The 25,000-nt window shown below is 41.6% G+C and overlaps 2 protein-coding genes across 5 annotated transcripts in view; both read left to right on the forward strand.

Moving 5' to 3' along the window:
* The window catches only part of tsc1a (TSC complex subunit 1a), a 35,123-nt gene extending 19,722 nt beyond the window's left edge, over positions 1 to 15,401 (forward strand). For 2 of the 3 annotated variants that reach the window (XM_068703442.1, XM_068703443.1), the window contains 10 exons: positions 53 to 324; positions 801 to 946; positions 1,203 to 1,273; positions 9,744 to 9,910; positions 10,003 to 10,185; positions 10,283 to 10,393; positions 11,225 to 11,347; positions 11,893 to 12,080; positions 13,103 to 13,216; positions 13,295 to 15,401. In XM_068703442.1, coding sequence (XP_068559543.1) covers positions 53 to 324; positions 801 to 946; positions 1,203 to 1,273; positions 9,744 to 9,910; positions 10,003 to 10,185; positions 10,283 to 10,393; positions 11,225 to 11,347; positions 11,893 to 12,080; positions 13,103 to 13,216; positions 13,295 to 13,811 — 1,892 coding nt within the window. In that variant the 3' untranslated portion in view covers positions 13,812 to 15,401. The remainder of the gene's footprint in view (positions 1 to 52; positions 325 to 800; positions 947 to 1,202; positions 1,274 to 9,743; positions 9,911 to 10,002; positions 10,186 to 10,282; positions 10,394 to 11,224; positions 11,348 to 11,892; positions 12,081 to 13,102; positions 13,217 to 13,294) is intronic. The other variant, XM_068703444.1, reaches the window with a different exon arrangement.
* A 626-nt stretch (positions 15,402 to 16,027) lies between these two features.
* Positions 16,028 to 25,000, forward strand: part of ak8 (adenylate kinase 8) — a 17,806-nt gene continuing 8,833 nt past the window's right edge. The window contains exons 1-6 of one of the 2 annotated variants that reach the window (XM_068703032.1): positions 16,028 to 16,094; positions 16,386 to 16,485; positions 16,597 to 16,681; positions 16,982 to 17,031; positions 17,522 to 17,605; positions 18,323 to 18,391. In XM_068703032.1, coding sequence (XP_068559133.1) covers positions 16,402 to 16,485; positions 16,597 to 16,681; positions 16,982 to 17,031; positions 17,522 to 17,605; positions 18,323 to 18,391 — 372 coding nt within the window. In that variant the 5' untranslated portion in view covers positions 16,028 to 16,094; positions 16,386 to 16,401. Of the gene's footprint in view, positions 16,095 to 16,212; positions 16,241 to 16,385; positions 16,486 to 16,596; positions 16,682 to 16,981; positions 17,032 to 17,521; positions 17,606 to 18,322; positions 18,392 to 25,000 lie in introns of those variants that run through there. The other variant, XM_068703031.1, reaches the window with a different exon arrangement.

Here is a 25,000-nt window from a genome sequence, read left to right on the forward strand (position 1 = left end):
TTTATTTATAGGAGAATAGTTATTGATCTTTATGTTCATCATTTCTCTGCAGACGTCCGACCCCAGCAGCCTTCCTCCTCCTCCTCCTCCTCTCAGCCGCTCCTCCTCACCTCCACCCCCCGTCATGGTTTAGCCCTCCCCTCTCCTCTCTGCTCCCTCTCACTCTGCTTCACCCCCCCTCACCCCTCCTCCTCCTCCACCACCCAGAGGTCAGAGGAGGGAGGCTCCGCCCTGTCCGGTCAGAGCCCCGCCCCCCCGTACGAGCTCCTGTTTGAGCTCGCTGTGCCACGAGCCGCCATGCTCTTCATCGGGAGGATGACTCAGGTAAACCAAATACCACCAGGTGAGACTAGTGGATAGTCAGGTATAAATACATATCTATCATAACTTTATACATTCACACACTGAACTTAACTAACTGAGATAATGGAGATCAAATGTATCATAATGTAACTAATAATCACACGTTCTTTACCAATTTTTTTTTCAAATTAAATTAGAACAGTTAGTAGTTATTGATGACTGAATGATTATTAAATCATTATTGATGAGGCGTCGTCATCAGGAAACGTTCATATAAAACCTGTGACGTTATTAAATCTTGTTTTCTCTTCTTGCTGAAATATTCTTATCTTGCTAATTAATTTATTGAGCAATGTGTATCTTATCGTTTTCTAAAAGATCAAAGTCACGGCTGAATATTTAGCTGATTATGTAAAAGTACAAAGTAGATTGAAGTGTATTCAGGCTGCTGTTGGTCAATAATTTCATGTTATTGATGAATCTGCTGTGTCCTGTAGGAGGCGCTGGAGAGAGCAACAAGGGAGCAGGAGAAGGGAGGAGAGGGGGAGGACAGGGAGGAGGAGCAAAACTCCATCTCTCCTCTGGAGGTTTTGGATCAGCTGATTGTCCACGGACACGACGCTCATGAGCACCTCAGCAGAAGGTGAGACTGTTACCATAGAGATCATTAGTTTAAAACAGCAGTGGACCCACAATGGAGCCCTGTGGTTCTCCAGTCCAGCTGAGTCCAAGTCCAGCTGAGTCTATGTCCAGCTGAGTCTATGTCCAGTTAAACTTTTCACATAACACTTAAAACATGTTTGACGTCTGTATCTGATGTTTTAATCAATGTGTTTGTGTGTGTGTGTGTGTGTGTGTGTGTGTGTGTGTGTGTGTGTGTGTGTGTGTGTGTGTGTCAGGTTGTCAGCAGTGAATAAGTCGGTGGATCGGAGTCATTTTGGAGGTAAACAGCAGAGCATGAAAACCAAAGGTACCAGAAACTAACAGTTATGAACTCATCATTCACCTCATTAACATGATTCACTTCATTAACGTGATTCACTTCATTAACATGATTCACTTCATTAACGTGATTCACTTCATTAACATGATTCACTTCATTAACGTGATTCACTTCATTAACGTGATTCACCTCATTAACATGATTCACTTCATTAACATGATTCACTTCATTAACGTGATTCACTTCATTAACGTGATTCACCTCATTAACATGATTCACTTCATTAACATGATTCACTTCATTAACGTGATTCACCTCATTAACATGATTCACTTCATTAATGTGATTCACTTAATTAACATGATTCACTTCATTAACGTGATTCACTTAATTAACATGATTCACTTCATTAACGTGATTCACCTCATTAACATGATTCACTTCATTAATGTGATTCACTTAATTAACATGATTCACTTAATTAACGTGATTCACTTCATTAACGTGATTCACTTCATTAACGTGATTGACTTCATTAATGTGATTCACTTCATTAACGTGATTCACTTCATTAATGTGATTCACTTCATTAACGTGATTCACTTCATTAACGTGATTCACTTCATTAACGTGATTCACCTCATTAACGTGATTCACTTCATTAACATGATTCACCTCATTAACGTGATTCACTTCATTAACGTGATTCACTTCATTAACGTGATTCACCTCATTAACGTGATTCACTTCATTAACGTGATTCACTTAATTAACGTGATTCACTTAATTAAAGTGATTCACCTCATTAACGTGATTCACTTCATTAACGTGATTCACTTAATTAACGTGATTCACTTAATTAAAGTGATTCACCTCATTAACGTGATTCACTTCATTAACGTGATTCACCTCATTAACATGATTCACCTCATTAACATGATTCACTTCATTAAAATTATTCACTTCATTAACGTGATTCACTTAATTAACGTGATTCACTTAATTAACGTGATTCACCTCATTAACGTGATTCACCTCATTAACGTGATTCACTTCATTAACGTGATTCACCTCATTAACGTGATTCACCTCATTAACGTGATTCACCTCATTAACGTGATTCACTTCATTAACGTGATTCACTTCATTAACGTGATTCACCTCATTAACGTGATTCACTTCATTAACGTGATTCACTTCATTAACGTGATTCGATTCACTTCATTAAAGTGATTCACTTCATTAACGTGATTCACTTCATTAACGTGATTCACCTCATTAACGTGATTCACCTCAACGTGATTCACTTCATTAACGTGATTCACTTAATTAAAGTGATTCACTTCATTAACGTGATTCACTTCATTAACGTGATTCACTTCATTAACGTGATTCACTTCATTAACATGATTCACTTCATTAATGTGATTCACTTCATTAACGTGATTCACTTCATTAATGTGATTCACTTCATTAAAGTGATTCACTTCATTAATGTGATTCACTTCATTAACGTGATTCACTTCATTAATGTGATTCACTTCATTAACGTGATTCACTTCATTAACGTGATTCACCTCATTAACGTGATTCACTTCATTAATGTGATTCACTTAATTAACATGATTCACCTCATTAACGTGATTCACTTCATTAACGTGATTCACTTCATTAACATGATTCACTTCATTAACGTGATTCACCTCATTAACGTGATTCACCTCATTAATGTGATTCACTTCATTAACGTGATTCACTTCATTAACGTGATTCACTTCATTAATGTGATTCACCTCATTAACGTGATTCACCTCATTAACGTGATTCACCTCATTAACGTGATTCACTTCATTAACGTGATTCACTTCATTAACGTGATTCACCTCATTAACATGATTCACTTCATTAACGTGATTCACTTCATTAAAGTGATTCACTTCATTAACGTGATTCACTTCATTAACGTGATTCACCTCATTAACGTGATTCACCTCATTAACGTGATTCACTTCATTAACGTGATTCACTTAATTAAAGTGATTCACTTCATTAACGTGATTCACTTCATTAACGTGATTCACATCATTAACGTGATTCACTTCATTAACGTGATTCACCTCATTAACGTGATTCACCTCATTAACGTGATTCACTTCATTAACGTGATTCACTTCATTAAAGTGATTCACTTCATTAACGTGATTCACTTCATTAACGTGATTCACCTCATTAACATGATTCACTTCATTAACATGATTCACTTCATTAACGTGATTCACTTAATTAACGTGATTCACTTCATTAACGTGATTCGATTCACTTCATTAAAGTGATTCACTTCATTAACGTGATTCACTTCATTAATGTGATTCACTTCATTAACGTGATTCACTTCATTAACATGATTCACTTCATTAACGTGATTCACTTCATTAACGTGATTCACTTCATTAATGTGATTCACTTCATTAAAGTGATTCACTTCATTAACGTGATTCACTTCATTAACGTGATTCACTTAATTAACGTGATTCACTTCATTAACGTGATTCACCTCATTAACGTGATTCACTTCATTAATGTGATTCACTTAATTAACATGATTCACCTCATTAACGTGATTCACTTCATTAACGTGATTCACTTCATTAACATGATTCACTTCATTAACGTGATTCACCTCATTAACATGATTCACCTCATTAACATGATTCACTTCATTAAAATTATTCACTTCATTAACGTGATTCACTTAATTAACGTGATTCACTTAATTAACGTGATTCACCTCATTAACGTGATTCACTTCATTAACGTGATTCACCTCATTAACGTGATTCACCTCATTAATGTGATTCACTTCATTAACGTGATTCACTTCATTAACGTGATTCACTTCATTAACGTGATTCACTTCATTAAAGTGATTCACTTCATTAACGTGATTCACTTCATTAACGTGATTCACATCATGAACGTGATTCACTTCATTAACGTGATTCACCTCATTAACGTGATTCACCTCATTAACGTGATTCACTTCATTAACGTGATTCACTTAATTAAAGTGATTCACTTCATTAACGTGATTCACTTCATTAACGTCATTCACCTCATTAACGTGATTCACTTCATTAACGTGATTCACTTCATTAACGTGATTCACCTCATTAACGTGGTTCACCTCATTAACGTGATTCACCTCATTAACGTGATTCACCTCATTAATGTGATTCACTTCATTAACGTGATTCACTTCATTAACGTGATTCACTTCATTAACGTGATTCACCTCATTAACGTGATTCACCTCATTAACGTGATTCACTTCATTAACGTGATTCACTTAATTAAAGTGATTCACTTCATTAAAGTGATTCACCTCATTAACATGATTCACTTCATTAACGTGATTCACTTCATTAACGTGATTCACTTCATTAACGTGATTCGATTCACTTCATTAACGTGATTCGATTCACTTCATTAAAGTGATTCACTTCATTAACGTGATTCACTTCATTAACGTGATTCACCTCATTAACGTGATTCACCTCATTAACGTGATTCACTTCATTAACGTGATTCACTTAATTAAAGTGATTCACTTCATTAACGTGATTCACTTCATTAACGTGATTCACATCATTAACGTCATTCACTTCATTAACGTGATTCACCTCATTAACGTGATTCACTTCATTAACGTGATTCACTTCATTAACGTGATTCACTTCATTAACGTGATTCACTTAATTAACGTGATTCACTTCATTAACGTGATTCGATTCACTTCATTAAAGTGATTCACTTCATTAACGTGATTCACTTAATTAAAGTGATTCACTTCATTAACGTGATTCACTTCATTAACGTGATTCACCTCATTAACGTGATTCACTTCATTAACGTGATTCACCTCATTAACGTGATTCACCTCATTAACGTGATTCACTTCATTAACGTGATTCACTTAATTAAAGTGATTCACTTCATTAACGTGATTCACTTCATTAACGTGATTCACCTCATTAACGTGATTCACTTAATTAACGTGATTCACTTCATTAACGTGATTCACTTCATTAAAGTGATTCACCTCATTAACATGATTCACTTAATTAACGTGATTCACTTCATTAATGTGATTCACTTCATTAACGTGATTCACTTCATTAATGTGATTCACTTCATTAAAGTGATTCACTTCATTAATGTGATTCACTTCATTAACGTGATTCACTTCATTAATGTGATTCACTTCATTAACGTGATTCACTTCATTAACGTGATTCACCTCATTAACATGATTCACTTCATTAATGTGATTCACTTAATTAACATGATTCACCTCATTAACGTGATTCACTTCATTAACGTGATTCACTTCATTAACATGATTCACTTCATTAACGTGATTCACCTCATTAACATGATTCACCTCATTAACATGATTCACTTAATTAAAATTATTCACTTCATTAACGTGAATCACTTAATTAACGTGATTCACTTAATTAACGTGATTCACCTCATTAACGTGATTCACTTCATTAACGTGATTCACCTCATTAACGTGATTCACCTCATTAACGTGATTCACTTCATTAACGTGATTCACCTCATTAACATGATTCACTTCATTAACGTGATTCACTTCATTAAAGTGATTCACTTCATTAACGTGATTCACATCATTAACGTGATTCACTTCATTAACGTGATTCACCTCATTAACGTGATTCACCTCATTAACGTGATTCACTTCATTAACGTGATTCACTTAATTAAAGTGATTCACTTCATTAACGTGATTCACTTCATTAACGTGATTCACCTCATTAACATGATTCACTTCATTAACATGATTCACTTCATTAACGTGATTCACTTCATTGACGTGATTCACCTCATTAACGTGATTCACTTCATTAACGTGATTCACTTCATTAACGTGATTCACTTCATTAACGTGATTCACTTCATTGACGTGATTCACCTCATTAACGTGATTCACTTCATTGACGTGATTCACCTCATTAACGTGATTCACTTCATTAACGTGATTCACTTCATTAACGTGATTCACCTCATTAACGTGATTCACCTCATTAACGTGATTCACTTCATTAACGTGATTCACTTAATTAAAGTGATTCACTTCATTAACGTGATTCACCTCATTAACATGATTCACTTCATTAACGTGATTCACTTCATTAACGTGATTCACTTCATTAACGTGATTCACATCATTAACGTGATTCACCTCATTAACGTGATTCACCTCATTAACGTGATTCACCTCATTAACGTGATTCACTTCATTAACGTGATTCACTTAATTAAAGTGATTCACTTCATTAACGTGATTCACCTCATTAACATGATTCACTTCATTAACGTGATTCACTTCATTAACGTGATTCACTTAATTAACGTGATTCACTTCATTAACGTGATTCGATTCACTTCATTAAAGTGATTCACTTCATTAACGTGATTCACCTCATTAACGTGATTCACCTCATTAACGTGATTCACTTCATTAACGTGATTCACTTAATTAAAGTGATTCACTTCATTAACGTGATTCACTTCATTAACGTGATTCACCTCATTAACGTGATTCACCTCATTAATGTGATTCACTTCATTAACGTGATTCACTTAATTAAAGTGATTCACTTCATTAACGTGATTCACTTCATTAACGTGATTCACCTCATTAACATGATTCACTTAATTAACGTGATTCACTTCATTAATGTGATTCACTTCATTAACGTGATTCACTTCATTAATGTGATTCACTTCATTAACGTGATTCACTTCATTAACATGATTCACTTCATTAATGTGATTCACTTCATTAACGTCATTCACTTCATTAATGTGATTCACTTCATTAAAGTGATTCACTTAATTAACATGATTCACCTCATTAACGTGATTCACTTCATTAACGTGATTCACTTCATTAACATGATTCACTTCATTAACGTGATTCACCTCATTAACATGATTCACCTCATTAACATGATTCACTTCATTAAAATTATTCACTTCATTAACGTGATTCACTTAATTAACGTGATTCACTTAATTAACGTGATTCACCTCATTAACGTGATTCACTTCATTAACGTGATTCACCTCATTAACGTGATTCACCTCATTAATGTGATTCACTTCATTAACGTGATTCACCTCATTAACATGATTCACTTCATTAACGTGATTCACTTCATTAAAGTGATTCACTTCATTAACGTGATTCACTTCATTAACGTGATTCACCTCATTAACGTGATTCACCTCATTAACGTGATTCACTTCATTAGCGTGATTCACTTAATTAAAGTGATTCACTTCATTAACGTGATTCACTTCATTAACGTGATTCACCTCATTAACATGATTCACTTCATTAACGTGATTCACCTCATTAACGTGATTCACCTCATTAACGTGATTCACTTCATTAACGTGATTCACTTAATTAAAGTGATTCACTTCATTAACGTGATTCACTTCATTAACGTGATTCACCTCATTAACATGATTCACTTCATTAACGTGATTCACTTCATTAAAGTGATTCACTTCATTAACGTGATTCACTTCATTAACGTGATTCACTTCATTGACGTGATTCACTTCATTAACATGATTCACTTCATTAACGTGATTCACTTCATTAACGTGATTCACTTCATTAACGTGATTCGATTCACTTCATTAAAGTGATTCACTTCATTAACGTGATTCGATTCACTTCATTAAAGTGATTCACTTCATTAACGTGATTCACTTCTTTAACGTGATTCACTTCATTAACGTGATTCGATTCGCTTCATTAACGTGATTCGATTTGCTTCATTAACGTGATTCGCTTCATTAACGTGATTCACTTCATTAACATGATTCGCCTCATTAACGTGATTCACTTCATTAACGTGATTCACTTCATTAACGTGATTCACCTCATTAACGTGATTCACTTCATTAACGTGATTCATTTCATTAAAGTGATTCACTTCATTAACGTGATTCACCTCATTCATGTGATTCACCTCATTAATGTGATTCACTTCATTAACATGATTCACCTCATTAACGTGATTCACTTCATTAACGTGATTCACTTCATTAACGTGATTCACCTCATTAATGTGATTCACTTCATTAACGTGATTCACTTCATTAACGATATTCACTTCATTAACGTGATTCGATTCGCTTCATTAACGTGATTCACTTCATTAACGTGATTCACTTCATTAACATGATTCACCTCATTAACATGATTCACTTCATTAAAATGATTCACTTCATTAACGTGATTCACTTCATTAACGTGATTCACTTCATTAAAATGATTCACTTCATTAACTTGATTCACTTCATTAACGTGATTCACCTCATTAACGTGATTCACTTCATTAACTTGATTCACTTCATTAACGTAATTCACTTCATTAACTTGATTCACTTCATTAACGTGATTCACTTCATTAAAGTGATTCACTTCATTAACGTGATTCACCTCATTAACGTGATTCACTTCATTAAAGTGATTCACTTCATTAACGTGATTCACCTCATTAACGTGATTCACTTCAATAAAATGATTCACTTCATTAACGTGATTCACCTCATTAACGTGATTCACTTCATTAAAGTAATTCACTTCATTAACGTGATTCACTTCATTAACGTGATTCACTTCATTAAAGTGATTCACCTCATTAACGTGATTCACTTCATTAACTTGATTCACTTCATTAACGTGATTCACTTCATTAACTTGATTCACCTCATTAACGTGATTCACTTCATTAACTTGATTCACCTCATTAACGTGATTCACCTCATTAACGTGATTCACTTCATTAAAGTGATTCACTTCATTAACGTGATTCACTTCATTAACGTGATTCACTTCTTTAACGTGATTCACTTCATTAACTTGATTCACCTCATTAACATGATTCACTTCATTAACGTGATTCACTTCATTAACGTGATTCACTTCATTAACGTGATTCACCTCATTAACGTGATTCACTTCATTAAAGTGATTCACTTCATTAACGTGATTCACTTCATTAACGTGATTCACTTCATTAACGTGATTCACCTCATTAACGTGATTCACTTCATTAATGTGATTCACTTCATTAACGTGATTCACTTCATTAACGTGATTCACTTCATTAACGTGATTCACCTCATTAACGTGATTCACTTCATTAATGTGATTCACTTCATTAACGTGATTCACTTCATTAACGTGATTCACTTCATTAACTTGATTCACCTCATTAACGTGATTCACTTCATTAACGTGATTCACTTCATTAACATGGTGAAGACATCTTGAAGTCTTTAAACGCATCACCTTCAGGTTTGAGGCAAGCATAAATGCAGATAATTGATCCCAACAGGTGTAACACAGTGTGTGTGTTTGTGCGTGTGCGTGTGTGTCTGTTAGGCCCCGCCCAGGGGGAGGAGCTTCAGTCTCTGAGGAGTCAGCTGTTGTTGGTCCACAGTCAGCTGCAGTACGAACGTTTCAAACGTCAGCAACACGCCGTCAGAAACCGCCGTCTGCTGCGTAGAGTCATCAACGCCACCGCGCTGGAGGAGCACGTCGTTGCCATGGTAACACATTGATCGCAAACACACAGCAGTCTCATGTTAGCACGTCAGCATGAAACACAGAGTCGTGATATCTACGTGTGGACATCTTACAGAAGGGTCAGCTGAGCGTTCAGGATGAAGAGATTCGCTCTCTGAAGTCCAGTCTGCAGGAAGAACAGAGACGATACACACAACTACAGCACGACACACACACACACACCATGCAGCTGCACACACACAACCAACAGCTGCTGCTGCAACAACAGGACGAGCAGAGAGACAAGCAGAGACTCAAGGTACTACTACTAAGTAGTACTAATACACACTGTACTGGTACACACATCATCGGGATGAAGGGTTGTGATGATCCTGTGCTGTGATTGGCTGTTGCAGAGCGAGCTCCAGGAGTGTCAGAGCATGTTGAGGGACCTGGAGGCGGAGCTTCAGAAAGCCAGTAACAAGGCTTACAATGCAGAACACCAGCTGACCCAGCTGTCACTCAAGGTGAGGAGAGTGTGTGTAAGAGTGTTACAGTGTGTTACAGCGTGTAACTGCGTGTTACAGCGTGTTAGTGTGTTACAGCGTGTTAGTGTGTGTTACAGCGTGTTAGTGTGTTACTGTGTGTTACCGCGTGTTACAGCATGTTACAGCGTGTTACTGTGTGTTACAGCGTGTTAGTGTGTGTTACTGTGTGTTACTGTGTGTTACAGCGTGTTACAGCGTGTTACAGCGTGTTAGTGTGTGTTACAGCGTGTTAGTGTGTGTTACTGTGTGTTACAGCGTGTTACAGCGTGTTAGTGTGTGTTACAGCGTGTTACAGCATGTTATAGCGTGTTAGTATGTGTTACAGAGTGTTACAGCGTGTTAGTGTGTTACAGCGTATTAGTGTGTTACAGCGTGTTAGTGTGTGTTACAGCGTGTTAGTGTGTTACTGTGTGTTACCGCGTGTTACAGCATGTTACAGCATGTTACAGCATGTTACAGCGTGTTAGTGTGTGTTACAGCGTGTTAGTGTGTGTTACAGCGTGTTAGTGTGTTACTGTGTGTTACCGCGTGTTACAGCATGTTACAGCATGTTACAGCGTGTTAGTGTGTGTTACTGTGTGTTACAGCGTGTTACAGCGTGTTACAGCGTGTTAGTGTGTGTTACAGCGTGTTAGTGTGTGTTACTGTGTGTTACAGCGTGTTACAGCGTGTTAGTGTGTGTTACAGCGTGTTACAGCATGTTACAGCATGTTAGTGTGTGTTACAGCGTGTTACAGCGTGTTAGTGTGTTACAGCGTGTTAGTGTGTTACAGTGTGTTACTCTGTGTTCCTGTGTGTTACTGTGTACAGTTGTGCAGCAGTGAGCAGCTGCAGCAGCAGATCTTCCTGTTGAACCAGCAGCTCGTCCTGCTGAGAGAAACTAACAGAGCTATGAGTGAACAGCTGGATGGAGGAGAGACACACCAGCACACTGTGAGGACACACACACACACACACACACACACACACACACACACACGTGCTCCACAAAGCTCTTAATCAAAGTAGAGACTAATTAAATCGTCCATCTGCTTTTTAAGCTTTTTGACCCAAGTTGTCAAATTTACAGACGGCAAATTAAACCGTATTAATTATCAGAGACAGTGAACATTAATAAACGTTCTGCAACTGAACCAGAGTTTAGTATAAGATTACACTCTGCTGTCAATGTGTCAATGTGTCCTTGAGCAAGACACTTAACCCCAAAATTGCTCCCCTATCTGTGCCTACGCTGTGTAGATAGATACTGAACTGTAAGTCGCTTTGGACTGTAATGTAATGACTGTAATGTAATGTAATGTGTGGGGTGTTTAGGGACTAAAGTAAGTGTGGGGCGTTCAGGGACTAAAGTAAGTGTGGGGTGTTCAGGGACTAAAGTGAGAACAGGGTGTTCAGAGACCGGTGATTGGTGTGGCGTTCAGGGACCACCGTGTTCTTCTCAGTGTTCAGTATTGTCTCCATGTGCATGTGTTGGTCAGGAGGCGTCCATGCTGCAGTGCAGTGTGGGTAAGGAGTACCAGCGGCTGAAGGACAGCGACGTCCAGCAGAGACAGAAGCTGGAAGCAGCCAATCACAGGACAGCAGAGCTGGAGAACCAGCTGGCCAAGAAAGACCAGCTGATCCTGGATCAGAAGAAACTCCTGGAGGACACCAAGGCCCAGAGCAGGTCAGGGTCCTGGAGTCAGATCTGTTACTGATGTGTTCATGTGATGTCAGAACAGTGGGAAACAGGAAGCTCCTGAAGGGTTAGTTATTTATTCACAGTGAGAAGTCATTTATCTCATTAAATATGTCAAAAATAAAAACATCATATAGAACAAACATAAAATAATACAAGTTTAATACAAACATTAGTGCTGGGCAATGATTAAAATGTTTAATTTTGATTAATCTCAGTGTTATGCACAAAGTTCAATAATTAATTAAAAGTAGTGTATTACTCACTTGTATTTTAAAGTACTGCTATATGAACAGAAGTACAATAACATTTGGTTTGAATCACTTTAAACAGATCAGGTTCTTGTTAACAGCAGTATTCTTCACACAGTATCAGTTATATTTCTACTATCTGTGCTCAGTGTGTGACTTTATTTAAACGTTCCACTGCTGTGCAACATGAATACAATGTTCCACATGTTTCATCAACATGTGTGTCTTCTGTCTTCATACAGTCAGAGCATGTGAACGCAGCTCCCACTGTTCATCAACATAATGCACCGTAACTCAGAGGTGACGACGGTTACCCGGAGATGTCCTGTTAGCTCGTCTTTAGTTTATCTCTACTTCTCCACACGCTGCATCAACTACATCAACTTGCCCAGCACTAATAAATATGAATGTAGTGAATTTAAAACTAATGACAAGTAACAATTGTTTACCAAGATGTAAACAGGAAGTATCACTGTGAGTAAAAGTACATAAAGATAAAGTTTAATAATATCACAATGATGTTTCCAGACTCAGAGAGACGGACGTTTAACTTAACGTAATTTAACTCAAAGTAGCGTTATTTAACGCAACATACACACACAAACATTCTCTGTTCATATAGAAGACACCTGTCCTCAGGTGAGCAGACACCTGTCCTCGGTTGAGCAGACAGGTGAGCAGACACCTGTCCTCAGGTGAGCAGACACCTGTCCTCAGGTGAGCAGACACCTGAATGAGCAGCTTGTTGTTTGTTGTCAGAGGTGAGCTGTTGGCGTGTGAGAGTCGCTGTGAGGCTTTGAGGAGAGTCACCCAGACGCTTCAGACGGAGACGCTTCACCTGTACAGCCAGATTCACCTGGACGCACACAGCAGGTAACTCTGAGTGATGTCGCAGCTCGTCAGATACAGTTGATGAGGTCATTGATGAGGTCATGTAATGTCATCCCTCAGGCCAAAAGGCGGCAGCGTCGCCTTACCGGCTCCTCAGGCCGGCCACAAGCCCCGCCCCTTCTCTTCTTCTTCTGTTGGTATAATAAACGGAGCTGCGGAGACCTTCTCCACCTCCCCCCTGCACCTCCCCTCCTGCTCATCCTCCCCCCTCTCCCTCTCCCCCATCGACTCCCCCCTGGCCGTCGGCTCCTTCCTGGAGCAGCGTGCACGGCAGCTGTTCAGACCGACCAATCACAGCCAGGAGGAGCAGGAGGAGCAGGAGGGGAAGGAAGAGGAGGAGGAAGAGGAGAACCAGGAAGAGGAGCACGAGGACCAGCCAGATAGCCCTCCTCTGGGTCAGGAGGCAGAGATCCTCCTTGCAGGGAGTCCTCAGACGGAGTCCCCGAGCTGGGCTTCAGCTCACAGCCGGACTTCCTCTGGACCTCCTGCACCTCCTGGTGACCTGACGCTCGCTGTCCGCCAGAGGAGGCACGAACTCAGCATCATGGACTACGACGAGGCGCTGCCCGAGTACTGAGGAGGGACGAAGGAGGGACGGACGGAGGGAGGATGGAGGGAGGAAGGTGGGAGGATGGAGGGATGAAGAGGGATGTTGAGTCAGATGAAGGTGGAGATAAAAGCACCTGCTGCAGGTGTTAGCAGGCTACCGCTAAGTAGCTAGCCACGCTAACAGGTCAGGACCTTCAGTCGCCCTCGATAATAAAATAATAAAGTAAATATGAAAACACAGCTTTCTTAAACACAGTGAACGTAATCTGAGGTTCTTTTAATTTGAACTGTTCCATAAACTTGGGCTAGCTGCTAACATGCTATGCTACATGCTTTGAAGAACCTACAGCTGTGGCACGTGTTGCTAAGATTAGCCTTTAAGCTAACGAACATTCAGAACGTTGTTGCTAGGATTAGCCTTTAAGATAACATTCAGAACCTTGTTGCTAAGATTAGCCTTTAAGTTTAGCCTTTACGCTAACTAGCATTCAGAACGTTGTTGCTAATGTTGGTTAGCTAGTTATAAACTAGCAGGTTGATATTAGCGCCAGAAAAAGACTCTTTGTCAAAACTAATGAAATGTACTGCTTGATTTTAGCTAACGTTTGATTTTTTCTTCTTAATTATTAAATTTATAACAACATTCACAGATAACATGAAGGTGAAAACTCAAAAACTACAGAATACCAGACACTTAACCAAACAGTACAACAGAACAAATTGATGTTAGCGCTGGTGTCTTCTGCGACTGAAGGTCCTGAGTTTACTCAATGAGTTTTAATGTAGTTCTCGTGTCTGAAGGGATTTGTAGTCAGGAAACATCTTATTAAAGCCAAAACAGTTTCTTTAGTGTTGACGAATTTTCAAAGAAGCTAACAGCAGCTATGCTAATCGTGCAACGTTAGCTGTAACGTGAAACTGCCGTTCTGTCCTCCAAACACTAAATCTGACTTTCTCAGGAATCCGTTGACGAGTTAGACTGTTTGTGGTTCTTCCCAGTACCTTATTTAACTAGGGGCAGCAGAACCAGTACCTGATGTGTTAGCATCTCCTGAAGTAATCGCGGCGGCTTGAGTAACATGACATGATGGCAGTGGTGATGATTGGTTGTGGGGTTCCTCAGGGTTCAGTTCTTGGTCCTTTATATTTTACATGTACATGCTAACATGCTAATTTATTAGTCCATCAACCAGCAGGACTCAACCTTAAACCCCATCACATCCCACTACAGAGACCGGTCCAGGACGAGGTCTGTGTGTCCACTACAGAGACCGGTCCAGGACAAGGTCTGTGTGTCTACTACAGACCGGTCCAGGACGGGGTCTGTCTGTCCACTACAGAGACCGGTCCAGGACGGGCTCAGTACAGTAGTTCAAACTGCTGCTTCCTGTTGTTATGCTATGCTATTGTTATGCTAAGCTAGGCTAGCTCTGTGCAGACATGATGTCACTGCACCTTTAAACCAAAGACTTCCTCTGATGATTAAACCTCAATGAAACGTTTCTTTCTCAGCAACTCAACACGGCAACTCTTCCTCAGTAACGTTGCTGTTGTTTCTTCAGAGATCTGACGAATGTTAAACTGTGAACTCTTAAGAAATAAAGACGAGTAAAACCTCTGAGTGGTTATTGATTTACATATTGATCCCCAGTGTTTCTGTGGTTTTAACCTCAATGTGTCTGTAGATGAAGAACATGCAGGTAGAACAATGATAGGAACAGGAAAAATACTTATTTATATATATGTGTATATATATATATATAAATACCTTCCATTGCCAATAACAAACCAAAAAAGATTAAATAACAATTAGTATTGTAACAAGGCAGTGTTTACTGTGAAGTCTGTTAAACATGACACACGTGTTTATGATTATGTGTAAGAGGATAAATATCTAAATATTTGATATTTAAAATATATTATTAAAAATATATGAAACATGACTAAATAAATGAATAGTGTGATATAAGTATGGAACTGATTATCATATAGTTACAATTATTGAAATGAACCCAGAACCCGCTCTTCTTCTATGACGTCATCAGAATATTGCAGCTGAAGAACTACGTTCCGTCCAGACGGCTCTTATTATGAAGGTTATGAAGACCGTAAGTCTTATTTTCATAACATTTTATTCTAAAACTAAACTTTGTCATATTTTGATAAATGATGACAGCAGAGGTTTCTACTTCCGGTTGTTGCTTAATAAAACAGTAAACGTACGGTTACGGACTACGTTGCCCGCGCGCGCTGATGACGTCATTCCCTAACAACAAGCAAACGCTTCCTTAGCGACCGGCTCGTTGAACAGGTGAGAAGGTTTCTTCAGTTCATACCTTCAGGAGGGTTTATCACCTGTTTCACCTGTTAACAGAAACAACGTTTAGCACCTTCAGAGTCAGAAGCTAACGTCCGGTTTACGTCAATGCTAACGTCAATGCTAACGTTATCTTACAGGTCCGTTTTCACGTGATTACATGAGAAACGTCTGACGTAGTGGAGTAGAAGTATAAAGTAATAGTAGTGTAAAGTACAAGTACCTGAAAGTGTCAGTTTCGGGATCATTGATTGGTTCTTAATGTGATGTGTTCATGGTCCTCAGGAGAAAGCAGCACCTGATGGATGAGACGGTGAAACCTCTGAGGGCTCCTCCTCACACCTCCGTCTACGCTGACCAACACAACATCTCACACCTGGTGCAGGTAAGAAAGAACCTGCTGCAGGTCTGAGACCAGCAAGACCACCTCACTGAGTCTGTGTGTGTGTGTGTGTGTGTGTGTGTGTGTGTGTGTGTGTGTGTGTGTGTGTCTCAGACCATGTTGTCCAGCCTGGTGGTTGATCAGCCTCAGGATCCGATCACTTACCTGATCCGTCTGCTGCAGAGGACCAGCATGGACAGTAAGTCTTCCAGCTGGAGGGGGACAGCGGGACCGAGACCCCCAGGAGGAGCCATGAGCTGAGTCACAGGGGTCCTGGGACAGTTATTGTTACTAGATGATATTTAGTACTCTGGAGGTGTTTGGTCTCTGAGTGAGACATGAGTTGATCCACTAGAGGGAGCTGTGACTCTACTTCCTGTCTGTCCTCACTTTATTAAACACTCAACACTTAAACATGAATATTAGTTATTGTTAAAGTTTGTAGACAATCAACTTCACTGTCTCTCTGTCTCTCTGTCTGTCTCCCTGTCTGTGGTAGTCCCCAGGGTCCTGGTCCTGGGTCCTCCAGCTGTTGGTAAACTCTCAGTGGTGAGTGTTACAGGAAGCTTCATTGATTCTGTCAGTGTGAGCGACACCAACGAAGAAGAAGAGTTCCTTCAGTTTCTTCTTCAGTCACATCAGCTGCTCTCTGTTGTTGTTGTTGTTGTTGTTGTTGACTAACACTGGTCCACAGTGTTGAACAACTACAATAATAATAATAATAATATAATTATAATATAATATAATAATTATAATAATTATAATATAATATAATATAATAATTATAATATAATAATAATATAATAATAATAATATAATAATATAATATAATAATAATATATTATAATATAATATAATATAATAATAATATAATATAATATAATATAATAATAATATAATAATTATAATATAATATAATAACAATATAATAAGAATAATAAGAATATAAGAATAATAAGAATAATAATACAGCTGATGCATGAAGAAGAGCAGAGTCTCCAGACTTCCTGTCATCACTTCTTCTGTGGTCGTCCTTCAGGCCAAAAAGCTGAGTGCTGAGCTGAGAGCTGTCCACGTAACCACAGACAGTCTACTGGGGGACCAATCAGAGCGGAGCACACAGGTATATACACACACACACACACACACACTCACAGAGCAGGTACACACACTCACACACACTCACAGAGCAGGTATACACACACACACACACACTCACAGAGCAGGTATACACACTCACACACACTCACAGAGCAGGTATACACACACACACACACACTCACAGAGCAGCTACACACACACTCACACACACTCACAGAGCAGGTACACACACACACACACTCACACACACACACTCACAGAGCAGGTATATACACACACACACACTCACAGAACAGGTACACACACACACACTCACAGAGCAGGTACACACACACACTCACACACACTCACAGAGCAGGTACACACACACACTCACACACACTCACAGAGCAGGTACACACACACACTCACACACACTCACAGAGCAGGTACACACACACACTCACACACACTCACAGAGCAGGTATATACACACACACACTCACAGAGCAGGTACACACACACACACTCGCAGAGCAGGTACACACACACTCACTCACTCACAGAGTAGGTACACACACTCACACACTCACTTACTCACAGAGCAGGTACACACACACTCACACACTGACAGAGCAGGTACACACACTCACAGAGCAGGTACACACATTCACAGAGCAGGTACACACACACACACACACACACACACACACACACTCACAGAGACTGAGACTGTGTGTTTGTGTGTTTGTGTGTTCAGGAGCTTCCTGCTGATCAGCTTTTCAGACGGATTCAACAGAGACTGAATGAGATCGACTGCTTCAACAGAGTAAGATACTCTATGTACAAAGTACTGTTACTGTCTAACAAAGTACTGTTACTGTCTATCAAAGTACTGTTACTTTCTAACAAAGTACTGTTACTGTCTCTCTCTCTGTCTGTCTGTCTCTCTCTGTCTGTCTCTCTCTCTCTGTCTGTCTCTCTCTCTTTCTCTCTCTCTCTCTTTCTCTCTCTGTCTGTCTGTCTCTCTCTGTTTGTCTCTCTCTCTCTCTCTCTCTCTCTCTGTCTGTCTGTCTGTCTGTCTCTCTCTCTCTCTGTCTCTGTCTCTGTCTGTCTGTCTGTCTGTCTCTCTCTCTCTCTCTCTCTTTCTCTCTCTCGCTCTCTCTCTCTCTCTCTCTCTCTCTCTCTCTCTCTGTCTGTCTGTCTGCCTCTCTGTCTCTCTCTCTCTCTCTCTCTCTCTCTCTCTCTCTCTCTCTCTCTCTCTCTCTCTGGTGGAGAGCGTGGTGTTAGGGAGCGTGGTGAGCGTTGCTAAATGTTTGGTGATTTTTCTCAAACATTTCATTTTTTTTCTCATCCATAGTTCACTGTGTGATTGACTTGTGGTGGTTTATAGTTGTTTGTCGGGGTATTTTGTGTGATCAGTGGTATTTTGGCGGACAGAGATCCGTGCTTCTTGTCGGGGATGGCGTCCTCTGAGACGCCGTCCCTGTCTTTGAGACATGGAGTTCGGGTTCAGCCCGACCCGTGTGTCCCAGTAGAGGCGGTTCTCCTGGCTGTGGGGGACCGTGTGGGACACGTTAACCTGAGCTATGCCTCCAGGATGAACAGAGGTGTGGTGGTGTTTCTAAAAGAGGAGCGTTTAGTGGCGGAATTAATATCGAGCGGCGTCACGCTGAACGGCGCGTATCTGCAGGTTTCCCCGCTCGCAGTGCCCTCCACCCGGGTCACCGTCTCCGGTGTTCCCCCGTTCATCTCCAACCAGGTGTTGGAGCGGGAGCTGCAGCGCTTCGGGAAGCTGGCGAGCAGCTTCAGAACTGTGGGTCTGGGCTGTAAAAACGATAAACTGAAACATGTCCAGTCCTTCAGGAGACAGGTGTTCATGTTCCTTACCGGTCCTTCTCAGACGCTGGAGGTCTCCTTTAGGGTGAAACACGGGGAGGGACACTACATGCTGTACGCTAGCACAGGTAGCATCAGGTGCTTTGAGTGTGGGGATGTGGGGCACAAGCGGACCGCTTGTCCTCACAGGCCGGCCGAAGGGCGCCCCGAGCCGGGGGCCGTACCGGCGGAGGAGCTCGATCACACCCGGGCTCCGCTGAATGACGAGCCGGCGGAGATCGCTGCTCCTGGGGGGGGGCGATGATCCGCCGACCGAGGAGGAACACAGCGGGCAGACAAACAATCAGGTCGGGGAACAGAGAGCTGATTCATGCGGAGAAACAATTATTGATGAGAACTCAGCAGTTCTGAGTCTCACAACAGAGGGAAGGAAAGTAGCAGAGGAAGCACTGACAGCAGGAGCAGACGAAGGAATCAGGGAAAGTGGAGCAGGCAGCAGTAAAGAGCCGACAGCTGAAGCTGACCAAAGTCAGGCTGCTGGTCCAGAGGAGAGTGGGAAGGCTCGTGTTGTGGAGGAGGAGATGGAGTACGACTCTGACTCTGATGGTCTCTCTGTCACAGACTCACAGTTTATAATCGAAGATATGTACAGGCTGAACGAAATCAATGCATTCCTAGATGAAACGTTTGGGAAATCTGTAAACATTTTAGAGTATTTTCCAGACGCAGACAAGTTTATAAAAAGTGTTTTGACATTACAGAGAGTGGTTGGTTTGGAGGCGTTAGATGAAAAGAAACGTTTCCGTCTTAAGAAACACATGACGAGTCTCAGAAAGCTAATGAAGAAGAATAAAGGTTCCAAAAGGTTAAGAACCTCTAAGTGAGTCTGTCATGGATGTGCTGCACTTAATCTTTATGTTACTGTTTATTCTAGTTGTCTACATCACCGCTCTTTTGCATTATCCAATGGTGAGGGTTGGCTCTTTGAATATTAACGGTGGGAGGGACCGACAGAAGAGAGCGGCCATTACAGACATGATCACACAGAAACGACTAGACATCGTTTTCCTGCAGGAAACACACAGTGACCAACACAATGAGATAGACTGGGGTTTGTGGTGGAAGGGCCAGTATGTCCTGTCTCATGGGACCAACCTGTCTGCAGGTGTAGCTGTTCTGTTCGCACCTGGGCTGAATGTTGACATCATCTCCTCCACAGAGATAGTGACAGGCAGGGCTCTAGTGGTCAGAGCATCAATACAAAACATTACATTTGTTTTTATTAACATCTATGCTCCAAACCAGGGCTCACACAGAACGGACATCTTCAAAACACTTAAAGATGTCCTGCAGCAGTGTGACCAGAACGAGTGTGTAGTGATGGGAGGGGACTGGAATTGCACCATAAATTCCTTATTGGATAGAACAGGAGAGGAACCTCACCTACAGTCATCTGCCACCTTATCACAGGTCATTGCAGAGTCAGGTGTGGTGGATGTATGGAGGGTCAAACATCCCCAGGTTAGACAGTACACATGGGTGAAGGTGTTGGATGGGAGCATCAGGGCAGCCAGGCTAGACAGGGTCTACATATCTCATAGTTTCAGCAACCGGTTATTGAACAGTCACATTTACCCAGTAGGATTCACTGACCATCACCTAGTCACCTTAGATGTGCACACCTCACCAACCACCAAATGCAGCTCTTACTGGCACTTTAACAGCAAGCTGCTTCAGGACAGTGATTTCTGTGAAATGTTTGAGGTTTTCTGGGGGATTTGGAGACAAAAGAAAAGCGACTTTGAGTCCCTGAGTCAGTGGTGGGACGTTGGAAAGGCACATATACGAGTCTTTGTTCAGCAATACACAAGTCACTCCACAGTAAAAATAAAAAGGGTCATTGAAGATCTAGAAAATGAAATCAGGGACTTGGAGCACAGTCTGCTCACTCACAACAGCACAGACACTCACAGGCTTCAACAGAAGAAACAACAACTCGGTTCTTTTCTACGAGAACAAGCTAAAGGAGCTTTGGTCAGGTCGAGGTTCACCGGTATTAGGGACATGGATGCTCCGACCTCCTACTTCTTCAATCTGGAGAGGTCTGTCTCTCGGACCAAACAAATGGTGTGTCTTCGCCTCCCAGACGGTAAGATGACGACTGACCCGATTGAAATGAGACAACATGCCGTAAGTTTCTACAGTGCTCTGTTCAGGAAGGAGGACAACTACAGAGAGAGTGTTGACGAGCTGCTTCAGGACCTTCCTCAGCTGGGCCCCGAGGACAGAGCTGTTCTGGACGCCAGCATCTCCCTGGAGGAGCTGACTGCTGCTGTGGGTCAGATGGCTGCTGGTAAAGCTCCTGGACTGGACGGACTGCCTGCGGATTTCTATAAACACTTCTGGAAGTGTTTGGGGGCCGACCTGTGGGAGGTGCTACAGGAGTGTTCGCAGACAGGCCTGTTACCGACATCATGTCGGCATGCAGTACTGTCACTGTTACCCAAAAAAGGAGATTTGTCCTTACTGAAGAACTGGAGACCGGTGGCGTTGTTATGCACAGACTATAAACTTCTTTCCAAGGTGCTCGCCAACCGGCTTAAGAACTTTCTAGAGACTATAATCCACAGAGACCAGTCTTACTGTGTACCGGACAGATCCATTATGGATAACATTTTTCTCATGAGAGACTTGTTGGATCTTTGTAAACTGTACAATATTGATGTTGATGTTATATCATTAGATCAGGAGAAGGCTTTTGATAGGGTTGATTATGGTTTTCTTGTTTCCACTTTAAGAGCATTTGGTTTTGGTGAAGGGTTTGTGTCACTGTTAGGTTTGATGTACAAGGAAGCTACTTGTCTGGTGAAGGTGGGGGGCGCGCTGAGCTGTCCAGTTCAAGTCCAGAGAGGCATCAGACAGGGATGTCCTATCTCTGGACAGCTATATTCCATTGCCATTGAGCCTCTTCTGAACAGGTTAAGATCCCGTCTATCAGGACTCATGTTACCTGGGCTGCCTCAGCGGCCCTCGTTGGTGGTGTCAGCATATGCTGATGATATTTATGTGTTCGTCAAAGACCAGAGGGATATCCAGTTCCTAGGTAGCAGTTTGGTTTTGTTTGAGAGGGCATCTTCAGCAAAGGTAAACTGGGAAAAAAGTGAAGCTTTGCAGGTTGGGCAGTGGTTAGACCAAGAAACACCAAAGCTACCAGGAAACATCAGATGGGGAAGGCATGGCTTGAAGGTTTTGGGTGTTTTTTTGGGAACAGAGGAGTTTCAAAGACAGAACTGGGAGGGTGCTATGGAGAGAGTATGTACCAGATTGTCTAAATGGAAATGGCTGCTACCTCAGCTCTCTTACAGGGGGAGGGTCCTAATTGTCAATAACTTGGTTGCCTCAACCCTTTGGCACAGACTGGTAGTCCTTCCTCCACCACAGGGCCTGATTGAAGAGATCCAGAGGGCAGTTGTGGACTTCTTCTGGTCGGGGCTTCACTGGCTGAGAGCTGCGGTGCTGTACCTGCCGGTCCAAGAGGGAGGACAGGGCCTGGTGGACATCGCATCACGCATCACAACCTTCAGACTGCAGACAGCTCAGAGACTGCTGTACAGCTTTGGTCTGCCATGGACTGATACTGCCTGTGTGCTGCTGAGGAGGGCTGGACGCTTAGGTTATGACAAACACCTGTTCCTGCTTCAGCCCCAGTCAGTGGATTTAACTGGTCTGACACCATTCTACCAGTCCGTCTTACAAGCGTGGCAGGTTTTTACAGTCCAGCGGAGAGCTGCGCCGACACCAGGGATGTGGCTCTTTGAGGAGCCGCTGTTTGGAAACAGCTATATCACGTCCCAGGTCCTGACGTCCGTCAGCCTGAGATCCAGACTGAGAGAGGCCGGCTGTGTGAAGCTGGGTCACCTGATGAAGACCTCCATCTCTCATCTAGCAGAGCTGATCAACATCCGGTCCAGCAGGCTGCTGCTCAGGCTGGTGGAGGAGGTCTGTGCTTCTCTGCCAGAAGTCCTCAGAGTGTTTGTTAGAGACCGCACAATATCTGACCAATGGGACGATGAATGTGAGTATGTCTTCCCACCCCTAACTGTCTATCCTACTTTGGGACTGTGGAAGGATGAGGAGGACACCTTGCTGTCCCTAAAGACACCACAGTTGGGGGACTTTGAGACTCTGGGGAGGAAAGCAGCGTATCAGGTTAGTGTGAAGGTCTCTAACTTGCGCTCTCTGGCAGGAGTTAGGGTATCGAGGTGGACCGGTTTTTTTGGCAGGGGATCCTCCCCTAGAGGCTGTTGGCGGTCCCTGTACAAACCCCCTGTAGACAAACGGACAGGAGACCTCCAGTGGAGGATTGTGCATGGGGCCATAGCTACAAACAGATATCTGGTGCACCTCAATCCTGGCTCAGGAGACAGCTGTCCTTTTTGCTTGCAGACAGAAACCATTTTCCATCTTTTTGTTGAGTGCTCCAGACTGGTGAGACTTTTCAATCGCCTGCAGGCGTGGTTCCAGGGCTTAGGAGAACACTTTTCTTTATGTCTTTTTATCTATGGTCCAAAATACTCTGCAAAAAGAAAATCTGTCCACACACTAATTAATTTCCTTTCAGGACTGGCTAAACTAGCAATTTGGAAAACAAGGAAAAACCGTGTAAGGGGTGAAGGGTCAGAAGACGTGAGTATGATGTTGACTGGGCTGCTGACTGCTCGGCTCAGGGTGGAGTTTGGTTTTTACAGACTGACAAAGAATACGGAACTCTTTGTGAGCATTTGGGGTCTGAAAGACATTTTGTGTTCAGTCATAGACAATGCTCTGGTTCTGAACTTATGATTTGTTTTTTTTCTTTTAGTTTTGTTTTTTTTGGTTTGTTTTTTTTGCATGAATTAGGTTTGTTGAAATTTTAAACTGCAAACGAAATTGAAGTAGAAATTAAGATACTTTAAACCTCTCTCTCTCTCTCTCTCTCTCTCTCTCTCTCTCTCTCTTTCTTTCTCTCTCTCTCTCTTTCTCTCTCTCTCTCTCTCTCTCTCTCTCTCTGTCTCTGTCTGTCTCTCTGTCTGTCTCTCTCTGTCTGTCTCCCCCTCTGATCTGCTGCTGTGATGATAATAATTAATGCTCTGGTCGCTGCCGTGTCGTACTACGATTCCCAGCAGGCCGAGCAGCGTGTGGGCCTGACTCCCCAGAGATCAGCTGATCAAACGGAGAGCTGCTGTCACATCAGCTCGTCCTCTCTGCTGCTCCTCATTAGCATCACGTCCTGTTTCCTGTCAGCGTCGATCAGCACGCCGAGCGCTGCTTTCTGATCACTTGAAGAGAATTAAAGACAGTGAAGCTGCTGTCAACAACACTCACACCACCACAACAACAACAACAGCACAACTGTCTGACTGAGAGTCTGCCCTCTGCTCAAACATCTTCACACTCACTGGTACTCTTTACAAATACCTGTGAAGCAACATGCAGCTCTAGAGGAGGTTCTCCAGGTCCTTACATTGTTCATTTAGGTGGTTTTAACGTTCCTTTAGGAGGTTCTACTGGTGACCAGTAGGAGGATCTACAGTTCATTAAGGTGGTTCTAGTGGTTCTA

Source organism: Cebidichthys violaceus, unplaced genomic scaffold, assembly GCF_023349555.1.
Source record: "Cebidichthys violaceus isolate CVI_PGR_0920_01 unplaced genomic scaffold, fCebVio1.0.p SCAF_9, whole genome shotgun sequence".
In the NCBI taxonomy this organism is placed as follows: domain Eukaryota; kingdom Metazoa; phylum Chordata; class Actinopteri; order Perciformes; family Stichaeidae; genus Cebidichthys; species Cebidichthys violaceus.